The 12,876-nt window shown below is 41.9% G+C and overlaps 1 protein-coding gene across 4 annotated transcripts in view; it reads right to left on the minus strand.

Moving 5' to 3' along the window:
- Positions 1–936: 936 nt before the first annotated feature.
- RTEL1 (regulator of telomere elongation helicase 1) overlaps positions 937–12,876 on the minus strand; it is a 41,523-nt gene continuing 29,583 nt past the window's right edge. For 2 of the 4 annotated variants that reach the window (XM_030503034.1, XM_030503032.1), the window contains 8 exons: positions 11,847–12,057; positions 11,444–11,581; positions 10,783–10,902; positions 8,645–8,887; positions 6,897–7,064; positions 6,185–6,361; positions 5,555–5,658; positions 937–1,928 (listed from right to left, as the gene is read on the minus strand). In XM_030503034.1, the coding sequence (XP_030358894.1) occupies positions 1,854–1,928; positions 5,555–5,658; positions 6,185–6,361; positions 6,897–7,064; positions 8,645–8,887; positions 10,783–10,902; positions 11,444–11,581; positions 11,847–12,057 (1,236 nt within the window). In that variant the 3' untranslated portion in view covers positions 937–1,853. The remainder of the gene's footprint in view (positions 1,929–5,554; positions 5,659–6,184; positions 6,362–6,896; positions 7,065–8,644; positions 8,888–10,782; positions 10,903–11,443; positions 11,582–11,846; positions 12,058–12,876) is intronic. The other 2 variants (XM_030503033.1, XM_030503036.1) reach the window with 2 other exon arrangements.

A 12,876-nucleotide genomic window follows, 5' to 3' on the forward strand; every position in this document is an offset into this window, starting at 1 on the left:
GTCATTAAACCTAACACAGCACACTACAAAACTCAATGTCCTTTTGAAGAACAGTTTAACACTACTGCCTCCTTGAGACCATCGCTCCAAACCTTCTGCTGTTCAGTCTTACACAACACATCTATACATAGGTACATTTTGCTGTAATTTGTCCCACTTATATTTCAAATCTCTAGGGCTTCATCTGCATTATTTAGTCTTGTTTTCAGAATCTAAACCACTATGAGTAGTACATTTGATATATGGATAGAAGATAAAATTCACCCACAGATTTAAACATGTCAGAATATACGTTAGCCCCAAATGACCTTAATCCCTGTCTAAATCTTCATTTCTAATTATTAGTATATAAAGTACAGAAAGTTCCCATTTCACTGTCACATAAAACCATCACGTTTCTTGTTCTGCAGATAGGCTGATCACAGTAAGCCCAGAGCTGGGTACACACGTTTACCCAGCACTTCAGTGCATGAGGGGTACAGTATCTCGTGTTGTTTCTATGTCCAGTGGATTCCAAACTGGAAAAAGGAATGTCTCAACAAGGACCAATATCCAGCAACTACGAGATGTGAAGTGACACCTGGTTTGAATTCTATAACCAGGGGAAATAAGAACCTTTAAAGTTTCTGTTAAAATGCAGTTCACATTCGAGTTATCAGTTATTAACAAGAAGTTTTCCAAACTTCCCTTGGTATGGAATCTACCTACAGCAGAGCAAAAACCACCCCTAAAGCCATTAAAGAATACATTCTTTAAGCTGTATGGAGTGTCTCTGTCATCACAGAACTAATCACCAAGTGAGAATCCAATCCTTTCCTCATGTTTGTCAAACAATAATATCCACGTGTCAAAACCCCCACAGTACAAACCCTTCCGCTTACTCCCCACAGGGCCATTGGGCTCCACACACATTTTATCTAGTAAAAATCACTGTTTTTTAAATCAAACAAAACCCAATTAAAACAAAAATGGTATATTTAGAGTTTAATTTACAGCAGCTACTGAAGATTTAAAAGTGATACAATTTTTCAGGTTAACTCCTTGTACCCACTACTCATAGAGAGAGGAACTCTTTAAGGATCTTTTTGAACCCATCTAACTTGATTTACTTGAACGTTTGAAATCAATTTGTTCCTTTTTTTTCTTGGGAATTAAGCATCAGATAACACAGCACAATGGAAATATCAGCTCTGAGCAGGAAATAAAGCCTCTTCAGAAGCACGTTGCAGAACTCCCAGCATGGTGGAAGGAGTTTGGGCTTTGCGGGGGCACAGCACATGCAGGGGAGTGTTTCTGTTCATTATCCAACACTGGATTGTGTGTAAAACAATCACCCCTTCAGTATCTTCTGCTAAGTGAGACAACAGCTACTGCCAAACCCCAAATGGTGAACGCGAATCACTTCTTCCAGGAACGCCAGTGTGGTAAATGGGTAGTCTGGCCTCCTCGTGTGCCAGCTCCATTCCACCACAGTGGAATGGTTCAGGGTTTTTCCAGGATCTGGGATTACCTGCAGGGCCCACGAATAACAGCCACCTCCAGGGCATAAAACTTCAGCTTAAGCACGGCCACAGTAGCATTTACAAGCTGAAATAAGTAAGAAATTAACCTTCTTTGCTCCACAGAGGACAATGTTCTGCTTTGTCTCCTGCCAGTGGTTGTGGAGAGGGACCTTTCAGACTTCATCACCTTTGCGGGAAGAAAGGGTACATGTTGGTGCACAGCATGTAATGCAGAGCCAAGGACCAGAGAGATTTAAATGAACCTTCCTCTGGCTTCTGTGCAGCTGGAGAGCCTGAGCGCAGTGATTTCTCTTTGCTGATACCAAGTACTTGCTCTTTCTGTCAAGGTGGTTATAACCAGAAGAAAGCTTGGAGCAATCGCTGCCTCTTCACATCACTGTGGCACCCTGGGCACTTCTTTGCCATCTAAATAAATATAAGAACAAAACACATAGATAATACATTAAATTTCTCCATCATGTTTGCAACTGTCTGATAAGAACTAGAAGCCACGCCAGTCATTTCACAGTCCCCAAGATACCATATCTGCTATTTTTAAATGCAGTGTTACCCTGCAGGTATTTAATTACTAGTAATAAAAGGAAGAAGAACACCTCTCAGTGAAGTAGCAACAAACTTTACAGCAGTTGTCTAGGATTAATTACAGCTATGATATATCTGGAAGACTAAAACACTGGAACAAGGAAATACAGAGCCTGCAAGAGCTGTTGTGAAGTATAAATGTTCCTCTTGCTAGTAAAATCCCATAAGATGACTGAGAAGTTCCCTGAACTCCTGCTTCCTCTTGCACAGACGAGAAGGAAACAATCTTCTGGGCATACCCAGCTATTGGTGCTAAATGTGACCATGGTTTTGTAGGGGAACCAAGGACGTTCATTTCTTCATACCAACCCCACACGTTTCCTCAGTTACCAGCAGAAGACCTGGGGACATGAGGCAACTGTTTCTCCAGCCAGGTTTCAGTTTGCTTATTCACTCATCTTCAAGTTTAAAGGCTGCTTTTTGGCCATTTGACCTGCAGGTGAACCTCAACCGTACTTTTCACTCTCGCAAATCACTGGTAAAACTAAAATCTTCATTTCAAAAGTATATTTAATTCAATCTCCGTGAGAAAACTGCCACCTCTGTAGGCTAAAATGATGGTTACTCACATCAGTGTCACTGTGCAGGCTTCCCAATGGTATGGAAGTTAATCTTTGCAACAGAAGATGGGCCCAGGCACTAGTATTTTGACTCTAAAAGCTAATGGATGGAGGGAAAAGAAAACTCACTTCACCTCCCAGGAGGCAGTGATTTGTCAAAGAGCTCTGAACATTTTAAATGTAAGAAGTAATTGTGAAATCTTATACTATTTGCCCATATTACAGATAGTCCAAATGAGAATAACTCATGTCTCAAAAAGAGCATGAATAAATGATGCACTTAAGCACTGCACAGAAAACTCAAGCCAAAAGCAGCATATACTGGTACAGTCTCTGCAAGGCTTCTCCATGTACACTGACCTGACATGCACCAGGACTAATCCCTCTAAATCCTCTCCAGCTGCAGGGAATTCTGTCTGCTCCTCCAAAAGTTTCCAAAATTATTCACCACTAAGGTATTTCAGTAAAACAGACTGGAAAAGAATCACAATCTGCAAAACCCAAGTCATTGCAGTTTGAGTGACAGGCTGTTAGTCACTTCCTCATAGGCCAATATGCACCAAAGCACTTTGGAACTGAAGAAACACAGTGAGTAACGTGTTAGCAAAGAAAAGAAACGAGTTTTCCAATCCAGCCCAGGCAGGGGTGACAAAGCCCAAGGGCATCTGATGAGCCCCAAGCTCAGACATAACAAACAGGGTGGCTCATTTCCTGGTAAAGGCACCTCAATCACAAACACAGCCCTTGCCACCAGTCAGTTGTAAACTCAATCAACACACAGGTGGGAATGCGGATGGAAGTGAAGGAGATGGCTCCTCTGGGACTGGTTTCAGAGAAACATGGAATAATCTCCTTCCTGTTTGCAATCCTGTGCTGTCAACCTGGCTATTCTTCCTTCCCATCTGCATGGCTAGCAGAGAGTTGTGCCTCATCACTGGGAGATGTGTCTGCATCAGTCATCAAGCAATAGCCCAAACTAGAAGATATCTGACTTTCCATTAACTCAATTACACTTGAATCGTATCACAAGCATGCTAACATTAGTGTATCCTGAGAACCATTCACCACTAGAAAGGTGTGCCATAGGTGTAGGTGACAAAGACCACACAGTTTCATGTTCTCCATAACAAAGGCTATAGAATGTTAGTGATGTTGAGCCTTGAGGACTCCTTGGACAGCGAAGTAAGAAGTCTCAGCTGGTGAGAAGATGCTTCTTACATTCCCCATGCCCAACAGGTTGTGGTTCAAAGCATAAGAATAAAACCCCATTTTTAGAAATAAGGACTTTGGTGTCTGTTGTCTATGGAGGAGACAAATGGGTGACAGCATTGGTGAGACTCCAAAGGTGCACTTACGAAGGACAGGGTATCCAGTGGAGGAGTATTTTGTTTGTCCTTTTTAAGCAAGTGGGGCATTAAACTGAACTAGCAAGAAGCAGGTTCAAAACGACAATAGAAAATGAGGTGGTTCTTCACCTAAATGACTAAACAACTTTTAAAGGTCTCTTCCAATCCAAACTATTCCATGATTCTAAAGCACTTGGCTAAGCTGTGGAAGTGCTTGCTGTAGGGCAGGGATGACACATTCCTTTGTGTTCAAAATGCATGAGTTCTTGTGCTGCAAATAGCTTCGGGGCTGAGAGCTCACCTGCCAGAACCATGGTTCATGCTTGCCATGTTCTTTTATCCTTTCCTCGTGATCCTCTTCTGGCCACTGTCAGAGACAGAATGCTGGGTTGGACCCACCTTCCCTCTGACTCAGTAAGCCTGCTATTATGTTGGGATTATTCACCTCAAAATGTATCTGTCTTTCCTGATCTTTACAACATATAAGACTGAATGCAGTTCCCAGGGCTGTGATACGCTACCACACAGCACAGCTCTGACTCACCTTGCTAAGAAAAACACAGATACTTTCTTTCCCCTGCCATCACCTGGTACAACATGGGATGAAGTTTCACTGTAACTTGGCAAGATTATTCAGGTAAGCGGCAAGTATGGAAGCCATTAACATCTAATTACTCACAGGGAATGACTCATTTCCCCAAATATAATTTTGTATTGGATATCTGAATAGAACAGGAAAAATACTTCCAGTTGGAAAGGACCCACAATGATCATCTATTCCAACTGCCTGACCACTTCAGGGCTGAACAAACATTAAAGCATGTTATTACGGGCATCAACCACCTCTCTGGGAAGCCTGTTCCAGTGTTTGACCACCCTCTTGGTATCAGTGGGATCAGTTACACCCTCTTGCCTAAAGAGCTTCATCCACCAATTTACTCAGCCAGGAAAACCAAAAGACAGGATAACACAGGAGATACTTGAGCATGAATTCAGAATATACATTCATAGAATCATTAGGTTGGAAAATACTCTTACAGTCCAATGGTTAACCCAGCACTGCCAAGTCCACCACTAAACCTTGCCTCTAAGGATGGCAACTCTACCACTTCCCTGGGCAGCCTGTTCCTGATTTGCCTCATTTCATTATAGTGCTTTATGGTAGGTTTTTAGATGGGAAAGATTATGAAACTAAGCAAGAAAAAACAAAACCCTAAAATAAATGTTCAGATGCAAGAAAAACACCCTATTTTTTCCAGGTTGACTCCACAGCTTGTTGCCTGCATAGCTCTAGACAGGAAAACATGTGGAGTGGGTTAGAAACATGGAGGTTTAAAACCCACAGCTTAAGGCAAAGGTCTGCCTCCAGTCACACTGCAGAACATGTGGAAAATAATGAAACAAGTGGGAAAACTTCCATCGGGATTTGGGCGTTATCTCTGTAAAGAGAGGAATTCTGTTGCCAGGGCTGTCCACATGGTTCTGAAAAGCACAAAATTCACCAGCAGTTTCAGGACAGAGTGAAACCGACAAACGAGATGACCTTTAAGAACTGCTCCCAGCATGTTTTGCAGCAAGTGAAGTCACATAATGGACATTTAAAAGGCACATCATCCTCAGATTTGCAGTTGGAGCAGAAGTATCTCCCTAGAACAGAGGGAGGGGGACCAGGGAGAAGGGGAGAGAGAAAGAGAGGGAGGAAATGACTAAATTCCTGTAATTTCACTGGAATCACCTGTGACATTCTCATTCATTCACATTTCCAGCGTAGTACAGAAAACAATGACCATGAACTACCTCAACAGTGCAGTACCTGCCCTGCTACCTTATTTCTTTCACACGACCTCACTCAGCCTTTGCTGCTTCAGATCCCCATTTAGAACCTGAGGTGACATCCTCGCCTTACGAGGAAGTTTGAGAAAGATCCGTAAGTTCTCCAGAAACTATTACACCATTGTGATAAAAACAGTGAAGTACTTTGAGAGAACATATGCAAGTGGCCGAAAGTACAAATTCTACTTAGCAAATCCCACTAATCATCATTGCACCTGAGCAAATACAGGCTTGGCCCAGTCATCATTCGATAGAGCATTAGCATGATTCTCATTTCTACAACTTATCTTTATTTCCGACTGTTAGGGAATTACATCCAAAAAATCTCACCTATACCTACCATTTTCTGGCTCCATGTCTTGGGGAAAGATAGGCATGACTCCAGAGTCTGTGGGTGCTCTCACGTTAACGGTTTCTTCTGATACTTTGGTCTTTGACAGTTCAAGTTGGCTTTTCTGGTTAAAGTAGGAGGAAATCTTCCTCTGAATTTTCTCCGGCGCCTCAGAAGTGCCTGCATCTGCATTTAAAACAAGACAATCAGCATACAAAGCAGTGTACACAGAACACAAAACACAGACTCCACAAAGCACAATTATGGTAAGTTCAGTAAGTTCGCATTGTACAGAAGAAAACCACAATTTGAATAACTATTTTCTAATGCTATACTGCTTGGTAACAGAAGTTTCTGATACTAACACATGCTTTATTACTGAAAGGGACTCTTTATATAGGAACAGCTCTGTGGAAATGCTTCCTAGACAGAGTGGATCTTGACCCACTCCTGCTCCCAGCCCCGCTTAGGTGCAAAAATTCTGCCTTCACCCATAACACACTTCACAGTTTAAAGAAGGTATCACTAGAAATAATTTTTCTCTTGTTTCCTTATACTTCCGATCTCACACTGCCTTCTATCTTACACATATTGGGTATTTAAACACAATTTAGACACAGCCAATTGCTCTGATCTTCCTTTACACACCTAGTGCAGGGACACTACCCATCATAACCAAAACCAAGATTCTGATTATGAACTGACAATGTTCATTCCCAACCTTGCATGTGGCTGCTTCCTTCTCCAGTGCACCAGCCCTCCAGACTCACTCCACCCCACGCCTGCTGCTGCTCTTGGTTTTCTCTCTTACAACGGGCCATTCGAGGCAAATTCTCACACAGCTCTTCGAAAATCTCTTTGTGATGAGGACGTGCAAACATGTGAAATCCTGTCCAGAAGGAAACACGGTCAAATGCATCAGGAAATATATGCCTGGCCATGGAAGACTCCTTGCTTTGGAGGGGAGAAATTCTTTGGAAGCTGAACAATATCAGCCATATTCCTCAGTAGCTTCGGGTTGGTAGAACATGTTTTTGTGGCTTTTATAACTATGGGGTTTTCCTTACTAGAAGACAGATAAGTATTGAAAATAATCCCAATTTACCCTGAAATTCTTCTGTTCTCTACAGCGAAGCACAAATACCTGACCCAGCCCTTCACCTGAAAACTGATCTAGTGAAATCAGGTGTATACACAACACCCAAAATGCCTTTCTCAAAAAGGTGATTTCTTCTTACTCTTTGGTTGACAACAGTAAGATTCACAACACATAATACAGAAACTCTAAAAAGTCCCGACTGTGACTTGCTGCCAAGCACAGACAGTTCTACAACAAAGTCTTCTGAGGTCAAAGAATTTGTCTGGTAAAGACACCGACTCCCTGCCTGTGAGCAGGAATGCTCAGGGGGAGATTGTGACTCACAGTGCCACACAATTCGCTCCCCTCCCACTCTTTACTGTGGCAGGACTAATCTGAGTAGTTAATGCACCAGAAAAAACCCTATTTTCTAAAAACATGGAGGCTCTGACATCTATTCAAGGTCAGTGGAATACTTATTGGTATTTCCTGAAGACACAAAATGAAACAACATCAGCATTTCCCAGCATACGGTTTGCAGCATTTTCTGCAGAGGAGTTCACACCAGAGACACAGGAACAGGTGGAACTGAGGTGTTACATAGCACAAGACATGTCCACCACAGTCATCAAGACCAGCATATAGAGGCCATCAAGACCAGCATTTAATCCTTCTTCAATAATAAAGCCCAATTCCAAATTCTGAAAACTCAGAGCTTCCTAAATCCTTTCATCATTAAACCCAGGAAAGGGAAAAAAAACCCCAAACCAAACCACTTCTGAGAAAATACATATCAGCTTGAAATTACTATGATCAATAAAGATACTAAATTATGGCACAGCTCCATAACTACTCCCAGATAAAGCTCTGTAGAAGAACAGTGAATCGAAAGTGTGACTGCTTATCCCAAAACTGGGAAGTGATCCAAGACCTTAGCACCAGTAGAGTAATCAATGGTCATGAGAATACAATTGAGTCAGTTCAATAGCCAGCACTGTCGAAACAGCAACCACTTGTAGTAACTGAGAACAAAAGGTAATGAAATCATCTGACTGAAATTAGCTTAACAGAAGGTTGAGAGGGGAATTACTGAAGTCTTATCTCAAGGTTTTCAATGACCAATTTCTAAGTGAGCAAACAGAGATTAAGATTTTATAACCTCGACTTTTTTTGCTCTCTGAACAGAAGCTCTTTTCCAACCTAGTTGATTCTATGATCTTTCCTGCTGCTCCATTTATCTGCTTTGCTGAAGTTTACCAATGCCAAAAGATTTTCCTGGAAGTAGAGAATATGCAAACTAATGACCGGCAAAAGGTCATTGCTGACACAAGATCACAGCACCTAGATCTTCTTTTCAACCAAACACAAGTGATTTTTAAAACATTCCTTACTTTGCAGGAGATCAACGTGTTCTGGCCTCTCAACAGCGAGGGTTGCTAACACCACTATCATAACATCATATCTATCTGTCTTCTTGTAAACTAGCAGAGCATCATGGAAATAGCTGTAAATGTTTTCCCCCAGAGCTGTTCTCATTTCGTTGAGGTAGGTGGTCTTGAGGACCTTGTAGTGATCTCTCATAGAGCTCGAAGCTTCTGCAGTGTCTTCCCTTGGAGCTTGACCAGCATCATGCCCTGAGAGACAAAGAACACGTGAGCAGGGCTTGGGGAGGAACCGAGACAAATCACTCCTTTGTGTCAACTTCTCATTCAGAAGGGGGTTCCTGGACCACTGCAAAGTGGTAACACCAACACTGCCTGCAGAGCCACACACCTCCCTCTGGCATGACCTTGGGCAGAGCCAGCGCCTGTGCCTGGAAACTGAGCAAATCAATTCCGGGGATGGCTTTTAGCATTGTCTGGAGGGGGGTTTTTTTTTCAACTTTTTAGATGGAGAAGTGTGTATTCAGATGGTCACTAGAGAATGAGGAGAAGGTGACTCAAAGACACTGTGCATGGAAGTCAGCAATAAATCAGGTTTTGTGCTATGCTGAAGGAGCAGAAGCATTTTAAACAGATTGCTTAACCAACTATGCTGGCCTGACACACAGGCATGTAACCTGTTGAGAGCAACTAAAGAATAGATTTGTCATCTCTTATTAATAAAAGGAGAAAAGGCATGTCTGTGTCTGTGTGTGTGTGCCTCTGTGCGTGTGGCATTTCCCAACAGGAAAACAGTGTCAAAAAAGAATAACTAACCTGAAATGACACACAAGACAGCACGAGAGCCATGTAGGAAGACAACAGAAGGTAGGGGCTGCTGTGAACATCATGCTAAACTCCAAGCAGACTTCTGTTCAAAACATCAGTCTTTGATTTCTGATACATTTTAGAGGAAAAAGTTCTGGTTTGCATATTACAGGCATGCAAATATAGATGACTTATATGCTAAGAAACGGATTGAAATTAACCAGCCACATCTTTTGGCATTTAGATCTTTATTCTTCGCTAAAAAACTTTTAGAGAAGTTAAAGAAGATAAGGCAGTTTTAAAAGATGGGCTTAGTTCAGTTTCCTGAAAGGGGAAAAACCATGGGTGTGAATTTTACAATCAGTATCTCTTGCTGCATATCTAACAGCTTTCTGACACTTTCACAGTGAGCAACAGAAGTTATACATGCATTTATTGCGATTATTTCCTCAGTTACTTTCAGTGGAAACAAGTTTCTGTGAATATCAATCTCATGGACCTCAGGACAAAGTAATTACTAAAGAGTCTGTTTTGTTCAAATGTTCTTACCACAGAAAACAAAACAGGAAATCAAAGCAAAATAAACAACTTGGCTTCACACATGAAAAGCTTTCAAAGCCTTCCAAGAAACATCAGCTTTTTAGTTATTTTTTGAAAAGAAAGGGTTAGCCTTTGCCTGTTCTTTGCCCTCTGAAGACAGACTTCTGAGCTGCGCAACTGTCCGACTCATTGCCTCAGAAACACAAGAAATTCCCAGCTGTTCTCAGGAAGGTCTGTGATCAAATCATAACTGAGCCTTTGACTTCATAGATAAACACTGGACAGAGTGAGGTTAGAGGGAATATGTGCAATTTTGAGCATACACTTGCTGGCCTCTGTTTCTACAGAAGAACAGAGTGACCACGTGAGGAGTGTACACATTACCAATACCAAAACAAAAGTGTTTTCTTCTTCATACCTGGACTCATATTGACCTCATCTAAAATTATATTCCTTTAATGGCTCCCTCACAAACCGTGGGCAAGCAGGAAGCCAGCACAGTCTTGTGCTCAACTCACCCTTCCCTCACTGGCACATGCCAGGTCAGTCCCCAGCACAAACTTCTGGCTTCAGTTGGTTTCTTTCCTATCGACCTGGCTTTAATTTATTGGCTTTTGTGGTTCATTTTGTACAATCCTTGCTGAAAATTCTGAATTACCATCACTTCTACCCACGATAGTGAGCCCTCTGCTAGGTGAACACAAAAAACACTGGTTCCCACCAGGAGGGCTTACAGTCAGTGACAAAATCAAACATAACATGTTACCTTGGGACTGTGGTTCTATTTAACATGAAGTTACCTGCACTATCCAGTCCTGTTGTCAAGTGGAAGCCTCCCTGGTTCAGGTGGAGCTCAGTGTTTAGCTCAGCACACGAGTCCTTTGAGAAGGCAGTTTTCTGCTGACTCTGTTGTTCTTCTGCTAAATCAAACCAGTGCATTAAGAGTGAACATTGGAAGAATGAACACAGAACAATGCATTTCAGTGTGCAGTGCCATGCTGAGAACACCTGAAGATGTAGGTGCATTTCTCTGATACAAGGGGATGAGCTAACACCCTGTTTTATTTAGGGCTTTACTGTTCCAGGGTTTCAAAGATTTCACAAGCTCTGTGAGGACACGATTACCCTCTATTCACAATTCTGGTGGCACTATGTGGGTAGCAAAGATGACACGCACAAAGATCTTAAATCCACAGACTAAATTCATGATTTAAATAGATCTTTAAATCCCCTTTTGAAATAAAATGGCATCATGCAGTATAGTAACTACGTAGTAACTAATGCTCAGGCTCTGTGTATGCTCATGGGAAGGCAGGCAAGAGGACCATGCAGAGCGAAGACTTAGCTGAATATTGACTAAACTAAATTGGCTTCCATCCTTTCATTGCTACATATCAGACACATCTTGCTCTACAGTTGGGTAATGGCCATCAAATGATACAGCTGAAACAAGCTCCTCACCTATTTTCTTGGCCAGGATCTCTTGCTCTTCCCACGGGAGGCTGTGCTCAGGTTTGTAGCCACAGCCCTCTCCAGTCAGATTGTAACATGCTTCATCAAACTGTTTCTTATGTTGAGGTCGAATAAATTGGTAAAATTCTTTCATTGGAGAGAGGGAAGAGGAGAGGAAAAGAAAAAAACAAAAAAGGAAAAGTTAGCCCACAATAGGTAATAAATGCCACAGAGACCTACAATGGCAGGACTTCTAGGTTAGGTAACATGGAGATAAATAGGGATATAAAGTGATGAATGTTCATGATTATCATCCTGCTTGATCTGTACTTCAAATCTAAAACACCTCCAAAGTGCCCAAGTCTATTCAAAAGACAAAGGTCGTATATGGACACTGGGGAAGCCATTGTACCTCGTAACAAGACATGCTTTTCTTCATCCTCTATAAAGAGAGCACTCATGTGAGATAACATAGCAGGGAAGTCATTTGTCATCTTGTAGTCCTGAAGGGCTTTAGAGAAGAGCTTATAGTTCTCTTGGCTTAGGGTCTTCTTCACTGTTGTCATGTATGATGCTGCTCGGGCCCTCTTTGGATCTGTCGGGTTGGGTTTCTTTCCAGCTTGCTATGAAGACAGGAAAACTTCCCAGTAAATAGTATGACTTGAAGAGATATTCCCACAGGAATTCAAATGGAAGCAATATATTTACAATTCTGCCAGCACACAGAACAATGAATGCCTTCAACTAACAGGTCATTGTGTCTTGCAATTATGGTAGTCACCCATGTATCCATGTGTTATTCCCTCCATAAAACCCAAACCTCAGTTTCAGAGCCACAGAATAAACACAAATCTAACTGGCCTACCTCCTGGAAATGCCCAATTAACTGAAAAACATACATCTCTGAAACAGGAGATACAAAGAACAGAAGGTGTTCAAGTATTTTAGTTCCCTGAAGACATTTCTTGAAGACACTATACACATGAGCAAACCAGATTACTCTCTTGTGTTGGGAAGAATCTTCTGCAATCGTAAGCAGCAGGGACTTGAAAAAGATTCAGAACAACCTCTCTTTTATGGAAGTACCTATGCATCACAGTGTACTCACATAAGAACGTACAAGCCATGGGCCCCTTGTCACAAGTCTTCATGACAAAAACCAGCATCTAAGGGGGCAATCCCTTGAGGCACATGCATATTGTTATTTCCCCAGCTGATCATTATATTTCTAAAACATCAATCCTTCTAACATCTGCGAGCGTTCATTCCCTCACAGGAGAAGAGACATGCTACTCACCTTCCATACTAAGAGAACTGACTGCTTCAGACAAATACTCCTAGAGAAGGCAGCCAAGTCTCATTGCACAATGCTATTCTTAGGAGAAGGCTTAATAAGAGAAATGGCATTTACACCAAACCTTGAGGGCTAGACTGACTCATCA

This window comes from Strigops habroptila, chromosome 13, assembly GCF_004027225.2.
Source record: "Strigops habroptila isolate Jane chromosome 13, bStrHab1.2.pri, whole genome shotgun sequence".
Lineage (NCBI taxonomy): Eukaryota > Metazoa > Chordata > Aves > Psittaciformes > Psittacidae > Strigops > Strigops habroptila.